The sequence below is a fragment of the Phasianus colchicus genome, chromosome 9, assembly GCF_987193195.1.
Source record: "Phasianus colchicus chromosome 9, bPhaCol1.hap1.1, whole genome shotgun sequence".
Classification (NCBI taxonomy): Eukaryota; Metazoa; Chordata; class Aves; order Galliformes; family Phasianidae; genus Phasianus; species Phasianus colchicus.
In genome coordinates this window covers 7,193,124-7,211,595 of record NC_143444.1, presented here as the reverse complement: position 1 = coordinate 7,211,595, position 18,472 = coordinate 7,193,124, and the positions used below count along the sequence as shown (strand labels likewise).

The 18,472-nt window shown below is 37.5% G+C and overlaps 1 protein-coding gene across 14 annotated transcripts in view; it reads right to left on the bottom strand.

Moving 5' to 3' along the window:
* Positions 1 to 484: 484 nt before the first annotated feature.
* The window catches only part of RALGPS2 (Ral GEF with PH domain and SH3 binding motif 2), a 133,851-nt gene continuing 115,863 nt past the window's right edge, over positions 485 to 18,472 (bottom strand). For 12 of the 14 annotated variants that reach the window (XM_031595576.2, XM_031595581.2, XM_090145995.1 and 9 more), the window contains exons 15-20: positions 14,826 to 14,903; positions 13,160 to 13,265; positions 12,560 to 12,652; positions 5,555 to 5,660; positions 4,346 to 4,437; positions 485 to 2,145 (exon numbers count right to left, since the gene is read on the bottom strand). In XM_031595576.2, the coding sequence (XP_031451436.1) occupies positions 2,116 to 2,145; positions 4,346 to 4,437; positions 5,555 to 5,660; positions 12,560 to 12,652; positions 13,160 to 13,265; positions 14,826 to 14,903 (505 nt within the window). In that variant the 3' untranslated portion in view covers positions 485 to 2,115. The remainder of the gene's footprint in view (positions 2,146 to 4,345; positions 4,438 to 5,554; positions 5,661 to 12,559; positions 12,653 to 13,159; positions 13,266 to 14,825; positions 14,904 to 18,472) is intronic. The other 2 variants (XM_031595584.2, XM_031595585.2) reach the window with 1 other exon arrangement.

Here is an 18,472-nt window from a genome sequence, read left to right as displayed (position 1 = left end):
TGGCTACGAAGATGTCGTCTTCACTATGCACCCAACATGGGTTAACTTGGGTGATGTGTGAATTGAAGAGGGATTCAGCACAAGCAACCCCTTTTCAAAATACATGACTTCAGGATCAGAACAGACTGTTCGTTCCCCAAAGCAGAAAAAAAAAAATTGCAGAGGGACACAAATTCCCACACTGCTTGCGGCGCAACTCTGACAGAAATATCCTTCTACTGTTTTCTTTCTACCAAGTGCCAATTCACAAGAACAATTTTTGGAAACATAATCCAGCTTATTGCCATTTAACTCCACATTACCAAATATGTGGGTTTTTGGTTTGTTTTTAACTGTGAGACTGGATTCTCCTTCTCTATTTTTTCCCCCTAGAAATCAGAAATTAATCATTTCCATTAAGCGATTAATTTAACTCTGGGGAGAATGAAATGTGACTTCATAGGCTTCTACTCTGATGCAAGAAACAAACTGTACATTTTCAAAATAATCACTACTAGTAGAAAACTTTATTACACAGTCAGAGAACTCTGCCACAAACTGGTAGGTAGTTTGTTTCTTTTTAAAAAGGAGTATTCACGGTGGAATCTGCAAGCTCATTTATGGCCACTAAACCACAACGTCAATGAAACATTTACTATTTTTCCACAGACTTCAAAGTTCTGATATCTCAGAGTCATATTTTGGATAATGTTTACTTGCTTTACAAAGACCATGTTTTGGAAGGTTAAATGAAGACTAATCATCCAGGAAATGCTATCTAGGTGATGTCAAGGAAACCCAAACAACGCAAGAATCAAAGTTTTTATGCATAAAACACATGTATAAAGCATGTTTCCCTTTTTACAATCATATTATTTTTCCAAGTAATTTCAGTGACCAAGAATTATTCCTGTCAAGGATATAACTTTGACAGTCCCATACCTTTTTTCTCTTTGTATTATCCCACCTAATAAATTATTTGCCCAACGATCAAAAGAGCTTCTGTATTTAAGGTCTACTTTAGGCTACATTGTCAATACCACACGATGTCATATTTTGACCAAGACAGATAGTAAAATCAATTATTGCCAAATGAGATCATGAAAGCTTGAGATTGTGCCTCTATCATTTTAAAATATAGACTGTAAGTGATATTATGAAACACCATACACTGACAGTGGTCCCTAGCTGATTAACAGATACCTGGAGAAGTAAAACGTCTCCAAGAACTACACCAAGATGTTGGGTTGTTGGTTGTTTTTTTTTTTTGTCATTCAACCTTCATCTGTAGGAGACAGAGGTGTAGAAACAAATGGGAAGAAAACACTCAGTTCTGAGCCAACAGTGCTTTCAGTTTTGTCTTTCACACACACCCCAAGCACCCAGAACACGTGAACTATGCTCTAACCAGGAATTAGGTAACAATGCTCCAAAAGCATTCTTAGTGTGTAAGTGCCCGCTCACAGGGAATGTGGCTCCCATACAGTACTACAGTTTGCAAGCTTACTGCTACTTCAAACTTGCACTTGTTATGTTTCATATACTCGTAGGTCCGAGAGAATTAACGTTGCTCCAGGCTCAGTGTGCCTGGGACAAGCTTCCATTGAGAACTCCTGGTATAGTCCACAGAACATCTCTAGAGTGTGCAGCACCTCTTTTACCCAGTTCAGACATAGCTTTTGATACAACTCTTAAATACCAGTTTACTTGCTTTCTTAAGAATACCTAAAAAGGTGAGTTATTTTCAAAATTAGTACAAAGTTAAAAGAAACTCAAACAAGCTACAATCTATTTAACTCAAGCACAGCACCGCCAGAAGTTTCACACACACTATTTGGTGTTTCATTGTTGTTTTTTCCTTTCACTCTTTAAGGCAGTGGTTTCCACAGGTCAGTTCAGAGGATATAACAAAGCATGGTCCATGGCAATTCATGTTGCAATTCCATTTTTCATTCGGGGGACCCTAATCCCCAGCCATTACTTGTTTTGTTCAGGGCTCCAGAGTCCAGGAGATCGGCTTGACAGGCTCCCTTCTGGCACAGAATGCAGCTGGCACATTTTCCATCAGGACCTCATTCTCATTTATGAGATGGTTCAAATTGTTCTTTTTTTTCTGTTGTGTTTTGAATTAGCCTGCTATTCAAAGGTCATCAAGTTGGCAGGAACCTGAAAACAAAAATACAAATAGCTGATGTTACTTAGGTAGCAGCTACTTACATCCTAATGTTTCACAGACCTTCAACCTGTTCAAACATACAACCTAATGCTCATTCTGCCAAAAAAAAAAAAAAAAGGGGGGGGGGGGTGAGGGAGGAAGGAGAGAAAGCTGGGAACGAAACCATCATTAATCCAGTCAGTACAGAACAGTACAAGCATACTTACAGTTGTAGAAAATGCAGGAAATACAAAAATACTAAACCACTGCACTGTTTATAATTTTCTTACATGGCCTTAGATCTTATTAACTCTGATGAAATTTAAGATTTTGAGTTGTTGACAAATCAACTTTAACATGATGAATCTCAGGACTGAACTACACAAGCAGAACCTTCTCACTTGAGTCCCACGAGCTAGGAAATATTTGGCACAGGTCAGTGACTGATGTAGGCCCTCCAGCATTTTTAGGGCTAATTTACAAAAACAAGGCATAAACACTTGGCTGGGCTTTTCCCACAGGAAGCCTGAATGCGTGATGCAGACATCACTCCCTTTCATGAATATTAAAGGTAGCTTGCATTACACAGCTTACATCCCCAATTTCTCCTTATCAAGAATTTGCCTGAAAGCAATAAATGCTGTTTACTCAGGGTACTAAAGAGCCACTGCATTCCCGATGACTGTCAATAAATGCACAGTCTGGTCAGGTTTGAAGCAGATTATTTCTTGCCTTGCATTTACCTGCAGAAGCAGAAATGATAACTGGGTTAAAATTACACCATTAAAAATAATTACATACAATTAAAAATCATATATGTTAAAATAGTTCCAGTATTCTTCAATTTGGTAGATGTCCATACTCTTGTCTTACGCAGCCATACCCTCAATAAGGAAAGATCTGTTTTAAATAGATCTGTAAGGCACCTCTCTAGGGAAAGCACTGATCAGGGGCAAAATCAAGATCAAGATAAATAATTTAAAGGATTTTTTTTTCCAAAAGGTTTTTTTGAAAACTAATTTTTTGCTTATTAGCCAATCTTTATTGCCTAATGCTTGCAGGAAGAGCTGCTTCTTCTATGGGAGACTCTTAGGAGTAGCTAATGCTGCAAGACTGCTTGCTGTACAACTGCATTCAGACATACCAGAAAACAAAGTATGCAACATATAACAGTAACTGAGGCTGTTGGTCTCTTAGAGGTAGGTTGGTTTTTTTTTTCATGACTCTCTCCTCTCTTTTCCCCCTCTTTTAAACCTCCATCATCTTTTCCCCAGGCCCCAAAGGCCCCAAGGCTTGCCACTTCTGCACAAGCCATGAGCAGAATGCTTTAGACAAGTTTGCATTGAATAGAATTGTTAAGCCTTACTGAATAAAAGCTGTCACCAGAAGGCAGTTTTGGGGCCTGCCTGGCAGTCACCACACTCTTGCAAACTCCTTGCCACTACTGGCTACTATTTCCACCTCCTCCAGCCAGGAACACAATTTTCACTCTTTTGCACCGTCTCAGACATTTCTGCAGCCCTCCTTATTCCTTAGACTTGTGTCAGAAATAGAACTGAACAAGAATACACAGAAGGATTTGGAAAGGTCTTTAGTTTCCCCTTATTCTTAAGTATGAAGCCATGCAAGTTCAGCAGTGCTTCAGGAACCCAACAGATGTGCAAAGAAAGAAAGGAATTTGAAGAAACGAGCGTTAAAGATGCACTTATGCTGATGAAAAAGTCAGTATCAATATATATGCGAACAGAATTTAACAGGGCTTGGAGAATAGACTTTTCTTCCTTTTTGATTCAAAGAGAATTCTATTTTTGTTTCCCAAGTCTTTTAAATATACTCAGATCTAAATAATTTTTATGTTTTGGAAATACACACAATCAACATAACTACAGAGTTGCCATTTTTAAACGGGCAGTGACAAAAATACTGTGTCTGAGACTGAGATTTGTCAGTATTTCTTCCATTTCCCAACTTTCCAAATTGCTCTAAGGTAGCCTCAAGATTTTTCTTCAATATCACAGCTCTGAGGAGTCATTTTAAAGGAGACAAACAGAAAAGCTAAGCCAAGTCAATAAGCAGGTGAAATCAATGTCCAGGCCGGTCAGAGAAGATTGCTCTTCATGTGAAGCCATCAATTACAGCTGGTCCTCTGGAAGCTCAGTCAGATCTGAGCTTTTAACAGCTGCTATTTCTTTCTCAAGGTCTTGTTCTCACCTGTTGTCTGTTGCTTTGGCAGGCAGCACTCAGGTGTTTAAACCAGAGCATCGCATTCATTCTATTTCCAGCTTGAAATTTGTATGAATTTCCTAAGTGAGAAAGGTAGGGGGGGAAAACAACTTAGGAAACACAACAAATACTACATTTAAATCTCATCTACAGTCAAAGAACTAAATTTGAATGCTATGAAAACATGTAATAGCAAAAGGTTTTGCAACTTTGCACCTTGACTGCCATACGTGGAGGAGCATAAACAATTTTGGACATAGTGCAAGAAGTCATAGCTTGTCTGTCTTCCTTTTGGACATTGTAGATTTCAACTAACACCAGTGTCAGCAAGAAAAACAACAAAACATTTCTCAGAATTATGTAACAAAAGCACATTTTTATTCAGTGCCATTATTTCAACTTGGTATATCATCACATTAGTTTATTAAGTGCAGGACAGCATAGAAATGCGCTCCAGAAAGCTTCATTTGAAAATCTTTGAAAATTATTCCCAAAGACATTGACATGATAGATTATTATTTTCAGTATCTCATGTCAGACAGCGCTTACCTGAATTCAGAAAGGCCAAGTATTACAAAAGCTTTTCACACTGCTGTTGCTGAGTTTAAGCTGATAATCTTAAACTAGCCCAGACACTCTGAAATAAAATGTACTCAGACTGAAAGTAAATAAAATGAGGAATGTCAAACTCCTTCATCACAACTGCTCGTAATAATGCTTTTTGAGTAGAGTTATAGAAAAATAACATTTTCTTCAGTTTAAACTGAAACCAGGGCACTCACTATGATGGAATAAAGGAATTTTTTTTCCTTTTTTTCTTTTCCCCCCTCTGGCTTCTCAGTGCAAAATAGTGAATTTTACTGTTTTTCCTGGCAATGGCACTGCATTTGAATAGCTGTTTTGTTTTGTGGTTTGTTTTTCATTTGGAGGGGAGAGGGGCCTGGTCAAGCATCTGGTGTTAGTGGAATAGCAAACTCTTTTCATGGCTACTTACATTTTCATGTATGTGAAAATGCCTCTGAAAGACTAAACTAAATATAGTTTGAAAGAATGAAGATGAATACTTAAAATAAAAACACAAGTTGTTACTTTGGACAGTACTTAGAACGTAATGAAGACTAAGGTACACAGGTTAACCTCAGCAAAATCAGCATTTATTCTTGGAACCACTGTGCTCTTTGTGTGAGTGCTGCCTACCTTTCTCAGAATCTGTCAATAAGAAGAGATCTGGATGTTCAGGGTCGTCTGCCATCATCACCATCCAGCCCACGACTGACACATTCTTGCTCGGGGTGGATTTGAACTGAAAATGCAAGCAGAGATGTAAACTAGCATAAAGCCTCAGCCAGACTGACCGACTGCACAGAACAAGCATTCAAAAGAACACTTCCTCTCAGTGTCACTATTATAGACAAAAGACTATCACAGCACTTAATTTTAAATAAATTTAATTTTACATGGAATTCATGAAAACAGACCTTACCGCAGCAAATTAAATCCAAAGGATATTTAAAGGAATACCACAATCCATCAAACCAGGCACCCAACATCTAAACCACGCTGTATGAATACCACAGCATTCCTCACCATCTTTCTGCTTGTGTGTGAATATACCATCATTAAAAAACGCACTAAAAATGCAAAGTTAATCCCCTCCACTGTTAACAAAGAAAAATTTAACTAATCTGTGCCACAACTATTCAAAGTGAGCATATATATTCCAGTAAATAACTCATTTTTATTGAGAAGATATCCAGAACGATGGGGTTTTCCTGCCTAAGTTATCACTCATACATTGACATAATTTGTACCTCCATATTTAAGCATGACAACTGTCTCTCCTATGCTACTCCCTCTCTTTACAACTTCTTTATTCTGCTCTCCTTTTCACCCAGCTGGGCAATATTATTTTCTACTTCTCAGTACTCTTCTCTCAGTTCCAAGCAACTCGCCCATTAAATCCCACCTTGGCCATTTTTCTTCTTGGTCTTCTTGTTATTAGTAGACCCTCACAATTCACTTCCCATGGCTTGCTCACACACTCATTCTCTCTTCAATATCAATAATCCATTCAGTTTCCCTCAAGTCTTCAGTTGACAGATCTCCTCTTCCCACATTCATGTGCCCACTGCAGACGTTGAGATAAGTCCTTGCACTTCTCCCCTCTGCAATATTTAACCTCTCCACTGTGCCCATAAGGTCCAACTCTACTCTGTGCTGTTTGTTATCAGATGCATCTTTGTCCTGGCCTCGTGAAATCCCTGTTCTAACCTCTTTGTTAGCACAGTAATTTGGTACTCTCTTTCATTACAGGTATTTTCAGAAGCCATACAGCTAAAATAATTCCAAGGATATTTTCAGTTATTGAGATGAATTTATAATTCTAGAATACTTTCCACATTAATGTCTTATAGCAGACTTACAGCGTTAAGTATCAAATCTCCTCTGTATCATTTTAGAAATAATACTGTTTAACTTTTACAAATCCAGTTAAAAGGGAACATTAGCAAAAGGAATCATTCCTGCTAATTAGTTTGAGAGTATCACACTCACTATAATGTCTATATATGCTCACCTACCTGGGACTTGTCCAACACCCTACATTTTAAACCTCAATTTAAAACCACAGTTTAAAACACATTAGAACTTTAAATGAACAAATGTTAGGTCAATACTTGAAACATGAAAAGTATTTCAACCAAGTACAAAATAATTTAGGAGTCCACCCTCTATCTTCTAAACACAGCATTTATGTACTCTCATCATTATGTTGCCATAGTGACATTTGCAGGAACCATTCCACAACAAGCTCCTATCAGTCATGTTCAGCTCAACTATTTAAACATCAGTGGAAACAACACTTGGAAACTTTGAACGGATGCTTGAACACATAGCTTAAGTGTAAAAGGGTAAAGACTGTTCTTCCAAGAGACTTGCCTGCTAAACTTCACGTGGATGGTTTCTTTTGATACCACTATGGTACCTAAAACTGTGGGAAAAGACCATTCCTTAGAAAATCTGTAGAACCACATATATTAAGTCGTTTTATGGTCAAGTTTTAAGTCATTCTACTGCTTCTGGGTGATAGACATCTTTGGTAACAACTCATGAGATTAAGGAGTAAATTACATAGCTGTATCACTAAATTTGCAGCTGGATAACAGGTTTTTTTCCATATACATTCAGGACCTATGGACTCAAGACATTGCCTTGAAAAATAAGATGACAACTTACACTAAGAAGGGATTTGCAAAAGCAAACTTCAAGTAGTCTTACAAAGCATTAACAGGTTAGTTTTACCTAAGTGGAAATCTGTGCCACTAAGAACTAACTGCATCCATTTCTAGAGTGTCATTTAAAATGACACATTTGCTCTTTCTTATCTCAGTCATACGTTTCAATAATAAGCCTGCAATATGCAAAAAGATCACATGCCTGAAATTGCCAGAGCTTGCTTCTTTCATTCTTACTGCCATCTCAAGAGTGCTCAGCACTTTCAGAACAGTAAGTTAATCACAATGCCTCTCTGGAAAGTAAAAAGCTCCACACAAGGAAAGCATTTCCTGCTAGCATCAATCCATCATCACGTGAAGCACACGTCAGTTTCCCAGTCCTTTGCACTGCTGGCTTTGTATTGCATGTTTACATAGTTCCCCCAAGGCAGTTCGTTCTCCACTGATGCATGGAGCCACGCTAAGAGCAAGTTTGCTTTGTTAATGTGAAGGGAATGAAAGCTGCATTGTGATTTAATGTTCATGGTCCCTCAGCTTTTTTTATACATGCCACAGGAACGAAACTCTTATGATAAGCATAGAAAACCATAGCTCTAGTGTAAGGCTTCACAGAACTAGATGTGCTGCTGCAGTTCTGAGCTCAGAAGTATTTTTACTTAAATCTTCAAATCAAAAATTCAATCTCCTGTTGAGCTGATATTCAGATCACTCCCTCAGCCTCTGAGCAGCAAATAACAATTTTTCTGAAGTGCCAATAAATAGGCATAATCCTGGATACAGAATGCAAGGGAAGGCTTGGAATGAACAAAGCTTCATTCTTGAGTGAAGGCTCAGAAAATCTCTGTTGCTTTTCCAAATACCTACAAACATGGAAAAATCTCTCATGCATGCTATGTTGTCACAGAAACTGGCAAGATTTTTCCATCTCAATCATTATTAACAGCTTTTGATGGATGTACTCACATTTCTCCAGGAGAATACTTTCTTTTTCTTTAATACTAATTTTAAGTTGTCTACTTTTATTATTGTCCTTTTCTAAAGCTGTGCAACTACTGGTTTGATCACAGATGCATCTTTGTTGCTACCATTAAGCTTTCAGCTTCTTACAAACATTCCTCTGAGATTCTCCTGTACCTCATCCTCTGGGCTCTGAGGTCCACATGTTCAGTATGGACAGCTTTCCAATACTGTCGTAACAACTGAAACCTCCTCCTTATTAAAAATACAAAGGTCATTATATTTATTAGTCTGTCTTAGTAGATGCAACACAAGAAAACTTGTCTCACCCAGGTACCTACAGTACCCTTCAGAGCAGATGCATATCTACAGCACATCCTACACTGGAATACTCTTTTGCCTTTGACCACAGAAGTGAGAACAACGGGCTTGCCTGTGTTTAAAAGGGAGGTGATTTCTTGCCCATTTTGCAATTATATATCTTGCCCATTATTATGAAGTAATTTTCCAAAGAGGTTGGCTACTTTAAGCTTGGAACTGCTTTCACTGTCAGTGCATTCCAAGTCCTCAGCCTCGGTTGCCTAAGGCAATAGCAGCAGGATAGTCAAAAGCATGCCTGTAATCAAGACATATGTGCCACGAGAGCTTTAGCCAGGAACTCCTATATAGCAGATTAACTATTGTTTGTTTCTAGCATTCCCTTCCACATCAGCAAACTTTGGGCAAAGAAGTTGCAAGGACAGATGTTTACATGACAATGGTAAGTGTCTAGAATATTTTAGCTAGGTAAATCTCAATGTATCAATTTTAGAAAAAGAAACCTGCTTCCAGGTAGACAGCATCATTCCTTTAATCCATTTAACATGGACAGTTAGAAAATTCTACCCAGATCTAGCCTCCAAACTCTATTTTGCAGAATGGATCTCTTGGGAATTTAAGTGGACAGAATTTGCATAGTGAGCACATAATGATACACCAACTATCTACAGCTGGTGGACCATCTACAATTTATTCTACTTCAATTAAATCTGCTTTCTGAAATTGCAGACAAATGAGAACAGGGGCGTGACACTTGAGAAATCCTCTTCATTGACTGCAGAACAAAAGCTGAGCCTCTGTACAATAACCCTCAAGTGAAACTGATATTCCAGCCACCAAAAGCTGTACCAGAAGTGCAACACAAGTAAATTAGCTGAACAAAGTTCCTGACCATCTATGATGAGGCTGTTTAATAAACTGGAGCCTCTCCCCCTCCTTTGCCAACCTCCTACAGCAGTTATTAGGTAAGCTTTCACCTTCATTTCACCGTAAAGATTGTACTCAGAGCTATAAATAAGCTCTTGAGAGCAGGAGTACATGTGCACCCACTGTGAATGATTTGTTCAAAATAAATAACAGCCCAAACTGTAGCTGATAGGTATTACATTATTTTAATCATCCCTGCACGTGAGCAAGCAAATCAGAGACCTGGGCTTCCCAACATGCTTTGCATCTGTGTACAGAACAAGCTGTGTTCACTGCCCTCAACAGCTAAAAGCAAGACATCAGTTGTGCACAAACTCAAGGCAGAACTGGACAATTCATTCCAATTCCACAGAAACAACCAGTGAAATAAATACATAATTAAACATATAATTAAGACCAAGCCAACGTGCTCTAGCAGCCATTTCTCTCTGTTAGCACTACACTCCATCTCCCTTTCCTAGGGACTCCATACTGCTCAAACTCAGCTCAGTGCTCACAGCAGTCAGAAGCACGCCAGCATTATCATTTTGAGTATGTCCTAGTCTCAGTCTGTAAGCCTGGTCTGCTAGCTCATCCTCTGGCAAATAAACAGGGGAAGAAAAGGATGTGAGATGTTTAATTCTTAGACACTACCCTCGGTTTGCTAGCAGTTTAGTTGTATGTATCGCAACAAATCTGTGAATTGGGAGATAAAAGTCAGCTCAACAGGTTCAGAAAATAATTTCTGAAAGAGCATTCTAAATGGGCATCAAATAGATATGACCAGACTCCAAGACAAAAGATCTTTGCAGTAACAGATTAGATATTGACCTTGAATTTTTTAAAAAAATTTATTATTACTTTTTTCACATTTGCTGTCTTTTTACTTCATTCACTCTTCCTAAAGAAAGGGCAAAGTGATCTACATAATTAAAATGGTTATTCTGAAAAAATGAATAAACAGATGGATCACATAAACATTCAACACCTTGACTTTCCAAACACCACCACTACCAGCCAAACAATTCTTCCCAGCTCTCTACACCTACATGCCATTTAGATTGCTTTAAAATATTTATACACAAGCTCAAAATAACTTCTGATTGAATAGGTACAGGTATGGTACAACTCTTCCATCGTTCAGGATTTTAACAGACAGTGGACAGGAGAGACTTGTAAGATGCACGCTCTGTTCCTGAAAGAAAACAAAATGTAATTTTGGCATAAAGCCTAAAGGCATCATGTCATTAACAAGAGCGCAAAGTCTGACGTGACAAAGATTTCTTTTCAATTTCTTTGTGTTTCCAGAAAGACTAGCAATTAATTGTTAGTGACATTATGCCAGCCTAAGTTTTTTCTCGGTTCTTTCTTTTGCATTTGCTTTAGTAATTCACATTTCTGCTCATAATAGTTTACAAGTCTGCGCTTTCCAACTACGTTCACTTTTAATGAGACAGTCCTTTATGCCTTTCACTGATAGCAGAGGTAAATGCATTTATACAGATGCCCTTTTCTGAAGACGCTCTGGAGGCAGAACGCTTGGCTCACAAGACTTTGATCATACCAGCATTGCCATTCTTAGCTAACAAATTAGGGGGATGTTTAGCTTTCACCTAAGCAATCGAAGTTAGTAGGGGTGGGGTAGATTGATATGGCAAAGAAACCTTTCTACCAATAATTAGCTTGTATTAAATTACTTTGAATATATTAGAATACTGCTTCCTAATTATTTGCTTTCAGTAGAAGTGGAAAACACTCGACTGCTTTGTAGATTAAGACAATACATGACACAAACTTTCCAAATGGAACAGAAAACTCAAATATTCAGGAGCCTTCAAGTCAGAAACGTTAAGCTTCCAATCTTTGCCCTCTGAACATAAGTACGTTAGGATTAAATCCCCGTATTTTGCACCAAAAAGAAAAAAGACAGTCCCCCTTCTAGGATCCTACAGCACATCTCAGTTTCTAAAATTACATAAACTTTATGCAAAGCAAATGTTCTTCAGTGACAGTTGTCATAAATTAAACTGAAACACTGGCCAAGACAACTGTAAGTAATGGTTCCAAGTAAAGAACGAACTTGGAAAAAGACTCAAGTATCTCAAATTTTATCCAGTTTCCTAGCAGAATCTCTGGCACATTCTCTTCCATTATAATTAACCAATGAAAACAGAAGTGAACTATGCACATCATGACATCCCTGGAACGGCAACAGAAAATTCATTTTATTACTTTCCCATATAAGCAAAGTATTTCTAGATTCTTTCAAATGAAGTCGCAGCAGACGAAAGGAAAGCCAGCATCATGTGATGTGCTAGCTCTTTGGGTAATGTATGAAGTGTTTTGTAGTCACTTGTAGTTCATGAGATGAGATGGAAAAAGAGGGTAGTCTCATTTTACCACACGTATGAAATCGGTTGAAATCATTGCATGCTTAATGCCACATCTAATGATGTCTCAGTGACTTCTTGGTTTTCAAGTAGCAAACTCTTGCAAGATTCAGAAATCATCAGGAGATACAACTTCTACCTCAAAAAAGCAGGCAGACCCCATGACATACTTTCCATCCTTACAGATGTACAAATTCATGGCACATGCAAAGCAGATGTTCCTGTTGTAGCACATGAGCATGCATGATATTTTCACTAGGGCATATCTGCACGAGGTGAACCGACTGACTGGAAGACAGGACAGTACTCACTAGGAATCATACTAAAAACTTATCTCGGGGTTTACATCAGGAAATCATATTCTAATTTTGATACTGAAATATGCCTGTTTTACGTACATGTTTTCTCTCCGTGGCCTTCAGAGATTTTGCAGCATAGTAGAAGAGTTGGGTTCCACACAATGCTACCCAATATTTTGTCCAAGATGCTACCTAGGGAGAAAGGGGAAAATACAAGCATAATGTATAAAAGAGATGTTTAAATATACTTGAGTATGCTTGCCCCTTTTCTTTTTCATTTTATGCATAGCCATAAAGCATACTCCTTTGGCATGAATACCTATTTTGGTTTGTAATTAATCAGACAGTTGCAGTGCAATGACTAAGAGAGTTATTACCTACCCATAAACTGTTCAGGAAGATGAAACATGTTCATCACCTTTAGAGTTATCTGTATTTGCACAAAATTTTAAGCTGCATTACACTTCTCTTCCACTTCCTACATCACGGGCATATCCTCATAAACTGAATAAACCCACCAAACAGAAGAATGCAAAATCTAGCAGTGACCCTAACCTTTATCAGCAAGGCAAATGAGAACTCAGATGCTTAAATCAACTGCATGTTTGCCATTTACTGTACTTAGAGTTGAGCAAAGGAAGAAGCTGAGAAAATGAGGTTTTTCTTTTTCTTAAAAATAAATCAATAAATCAATCTTACTGTGGGTTTTTTGCCTTCTTTCAACAAAGTCTTCCTCCTGAGAACGCCTTGAATAGTAACTGCTCCTGGATACAAATGAACAGCCAAATCTTCAGATTCTAGGGAGCTGAAAGGAGCATGTGAAAAAGTGTGTGAAAAGAATATATTTTTCCTAGTGAAGTTCTCCAATCATTACCTCAAACTACTGCAAACATCTGTATTTTAATTTATAATTGCCAGCTTCTTATTTATTAGACTTCATTGTGGAAAAAGACTTTGGCTGTTACGTGGAATTGCTGCAGTGGAATTTACACTCACAAGCAAAAGCGATCTGAAAAATTAGCCAAGCAGGTAGTCTTTAATTAAAAAAAGAATTAAAGCCTAGAACAACTTAAATTCAAGAGCAATTGATTTTAACTGGCAAACGTTTGGAGTACAGTTGCTCTCTGTATTAAAACATCTCCTTCAGTCCTTGCAGGAAAGATTGTCAATTTTCTGTTGTTTGTGTTAGAAACACTGGAATCATTAGCACATCAGAAAACAAAGCAAAAGCTCAAACATGCACAGTCTTAAAAATATCCAAGAGCAAGAACAGTGAGCAGGAGCAGTAATAAAGAGCAGAAACCCAAACCACAGCTTTAAGGTGTTTTAATGCATCTGGTGTGCTCCTCATCCTGATCTAACTCATGTAGGATACAGGAGCAAAGGGCAAAAAACAAATGCCAGCTACAGCACTGAAAAATAAAACTTAGCTTTATTACAGTTATGAAGCTGACTGGAGCATAAAACATTTTCTATCAGAAAAATTCACAACAGGAATCATTTCAGTAAATGTCAATCAGAGCATACAACTCAATGCTGAACCCAGCAGCTTTCTGGAAAAGCCAAGAAGTCATGCAGCATCTGAAACTTGTTTTGAAGTAAGCCAGCATTTGCTGCTTTATCCATCCTGCACTTGTACATATTCAAAGTGAACTGGAAATCCAGCAAGCCTTTTCATTGCAGCACCTACTGAGGATGAGGATGTGGAGACAATTTTGGACATCAATGGGAACATGGGTTTAACTCAGTGAGACAATGCTTGCTTCTTAACATGAAAAAACTGCATAGTTACCTGCCATTTATTTCCCAATTACAGTGCCACACAGCTGCAGACAATGCTTAATTACTCAGAAGAATCAGTCACATTACTGTATCAGCTTTCAAAGAACACTGTATATTATATAGAATAGGGACCAAATTTCATGCGTTACTTTGTTTATCCATCTCACTTATCTTGGGGAAAAGGAATTCAATAAATAACCACTAACAAAGAAAACATTCTGAGTGCTACAGCCATTAGCACAAGAAGGAACTTAGCTGTCTGCAGAACTACCAACACTACTACACAGTGGCACGCAGTTAGAAAGCTACCAATGGTAAAATACCTTTAAGCATGGATACAGAGATCCAGTGGTTCAGAATTGGGATTTGCAGACCAGAATGAACAAAAGCCCTTATGATGACACAGATTAAGTCGCAGAAGGAAAAAGTTTTAAGTTTGAAGAAAAAAGCTCTTTACCTTTATTTATTTGGACATGTAAGTTAAAAAGAGAACATCAGAAAACACCACTTAATTATTAAACCAAACCAAATCACCAACACCAGAGGGAAAGTTTGACACCTCTGTGTGCAGTGGGGATTGTACCTGCTGGCCTTCATGTGGCCTCGATAGCCATTTCGTGACACTCTTGTCCCCGGACCGAGAGAATGGTACAACCTGTTCCTGTTGGATTCCATTATAAATTGTATGTATTACATATACTTTTATTCACACAAACAGCACGACTGCTAAAACAGCTTAGTAATTTTTTTTTTTTTGTGTCCGTATCACAAAGCCAATTCTTCCACATAAAAAGCAGGATCATTTTATTTACAAAAACACATGCAGAGGTAGACACTATGCCTTTTATTTGAACAGGTGTTCACTTTGTCAAAACTCATGATGCTGAGATGTTTTATTAGCACTGAAGGTGACCGTTGAGAGAAAAGCCTGAGTTTACTGCTTAGAAACTACATCTCTATAAAGAAGGCATATTAATAAAACATTGATGTCTTAAAATTTTGACTAAGATGTTACTACAAAAAAGAACACATTTCTAATTCTATGAGCAGACACACACACACACACAAGCTGTTGGGTTGAAGGGAATCAAAAGCTCTACCAAAATATCTTGGGATTTTGACTGACAACCACTGTTGTTCTTATGATCCACTGAAGGAATCCAAGCCACATCTCAATTCTCCATTTCATATCAACGTTCAGCTCTACGCATAGGCTTCACATTTTAGAACCTGTAACCTGATCTATCCTGTTATCCAGGATTTGTGTTCTAGATCTCCGTTTTGAATACTGCTTTGCTTTACTGAAATTTGATTTTCTGAACTGAAAATTTACCGAATTCCATTTAAATCAACAGAAATATGTCCACTTTTCTCCTACCTCCTATTTTCATCCATTTTTTTTCAAATTGAACAAATTAAGCTGAAATGCAATTCTGCAGAAAGCAGGTGGTTAAGAACATGATTGAGAAGCTTACAAACAATATCTCCTAGATAGTATAAACCTAACAAATAGCCCACCACTTGTCAGAAATGCCTTGCATTAACTGCAAAAGTGCATATATATGGGCAGGGTGATATGGGAATCCTAAAGAAGTAACACTGTTGTGTTCCAATCCAGATTCAGAATAGCAGGCAAAAAAGCCCGCAAAAGTAGAAGTCTTACAAAAGAGATGCAGTAAAGGTCCACAGTATTAAATGAGAAAAATAATGATTTCATTGTTGTCATGGCTTTCTTTTGAAACCAGATGAAACATTTCTTCTGTTGCAAGAGGAATTACCAACATGTTACTAATGAACTACCACTGCAGATAAAAGATAGCTTAGAATGTATGAAATATTTTTTTGTTTTTAAAGTGCATTCAAGATTTGGACAAATTAAGCAGTAATTAAGATGAAAGAAAACCTGTAATTGAGTTGCACGTATATGCATACAGCTATTTCACATGCAAATGAAGTAAGTTTTCTTCTTAACCTTACAGTTCTTTTTTGCATAACAGGGAGGGCATCAGTCTTGGATTTGAGCAATATAAGGTAAATCTACTCAGAAACACTCAGGTTGACAACTAATGAGAATGAAGTGGCATTTCATATACTACCCTTAAAATGATACACTGCCACAACTGGAAATTAAGTTCTTTGGAGTAATTTTGATTATCTTAAGGGGACACTCCAGTGCTGAAAGCTCTCTCAAGTTTCAAAATAAGTTTACTCTTAAAAATATTAAAAAAACACCACGGAGACTCCAGTTCTCCTCCCTTCTGCATTTTCCAGTTAAAAATATCTGGAGGGCCAGAAAAAAAAGACAAGAACATTTGATATTCCATACACTTCCTTCTGTCACTGGGGAAATATGCATCTCGTTTCTTCCCTTTAGGCACATTATTTCTCCTTTATTTCTATTGTTATGCTGATTTGAGCTCTCGTACCCAAAGATCCTATTTCTAAATGGAGAATATTGAATTCCCACTTGTATGGCATAGGCACAGTCATTAGGAACACTGACTGCAGCCCTATTTACCAGTATCTATCAATTCCAGACAACTAATGTTTATGCCTTGATGAATAATTCTTTTAGGAGTGGTAGCCAGACTGATAAAAATTGCAAGGATGTTCTTTCTAGTGATTGTACCATCTTAATATTTGCATTTCAGCTTATTATTTAAATTCACAACATGCTTCAGCATCTTATAAACCAAAGAATAGATGCAAGCCTATTGCATATCACATTTTCTGAATGTCTGTTAAGAAACCAATCCTTGCTGGAAGAGAAGGAGAGAACTTATCAAAAATGTGAAACTTCAAGTGGAGTTACCAAAGTGCCCTTCCCAGGAGGAAGGAAAATACTGAAGGAATTGGGAATTTAGAGGAAAAAAAATCTTCTGACATACTCATGTTGGACATAAAGCAAAATTTTTAACTAGCAGAAGTCAGGGCCAGTCAGTTCTCCTCACAACATGGATGAAAAAAACTCTGCTTTACCTCACAGGTCCACACAAACAATCCTGGAGAGTGCTGCTGTTCTCTAGAATTATGATACACATTGAGACTTACTAAAACTTAAGAGTGTTTTTGTTGTTGTTACTTGAGGAGTACACAGCTGAATTCATCACTTTTGTCTAAAGCTTTCCCATAAGATTTTTGACTGAATATCTTGAACTTGATTAATTTCATAATGCAGCTGGGAAATTAAAGATGAAAATCTCTGAAAATTTCATGTTGCATCAGAGAGCACATAAAAGTTACACATCTCTTTTCTGACCCAACTTTCTTTCTATGCTTATATGGAATGTTCTCACTTCTTACCTAATGAAACCTTGAGGGTGTTTCCTTGTGCATATAATCATATCTATACGTGAGATATTAAAGTGTTCACTTTTGACACTGAGATATCTTCAAAATTTTCAGCCAAAAAGTAACACAACTTGAATTGCTTCAATAAATTCAAGTAGAACAAAGTTTGTGATACGGTTCCTGACTACAAATCTCTTCAACAAAAAAACTTGTAACAAGCATGTCTTCATAGCATGGTAGAAGTCATCCAAGGCAACTCTGAAGCTGATGGATAACCTGAAACCAAGTTACTGAAGCAAATGGCACATTTATGGCACATCTTATCAAGCTGTGGGAAGATGAAACTTCCACCTTTTTCTATAAGGTGCAGCTGTTAGTCTTCTTCCACATTCTCAAAAGCCATGAGAAAGGACTAAATTGGGCAATATAGCCTGAGTATTTGCAGGTATTTGGATAAGGGACAAGATACTAATTCTGAACCACAAAAGAAGACATAAGGTTTGTTACTGTGCTTTCCTATGTAACGGAGAGGCAAGTAACAATGAGTTCAAGAGGACATGGGAGGAAAAAAAAAGTGAAGATGTCAATGACAAGAACAAATGGAACAAAACTGGATCAAGTATCTCAGAGAAAGTGAAAATCAGCAGGTTACATGAATACCATACACAAGATATGCAAATATATAAAAGAAGAAAAATCATTTGGGGTTTAATGATACTCTGGCTGATCTTTTTGGAAGAATCTGCGCAATGAGTAGGTATTCAATCAGACAAAAGTCTGTTAACTACTAGTGAGCAGAAGGTACTTCTCTGCTGCCTTACCAGATTCAGCAGTCCTCTTTAGAGTTTTATTAACCTTGGCTCTCAAATTCTCACAAGTGATCTACAGATCACTAAAATAAAATCATTTTCAGGACTGAGAGATTGCAAGCAGTAATAT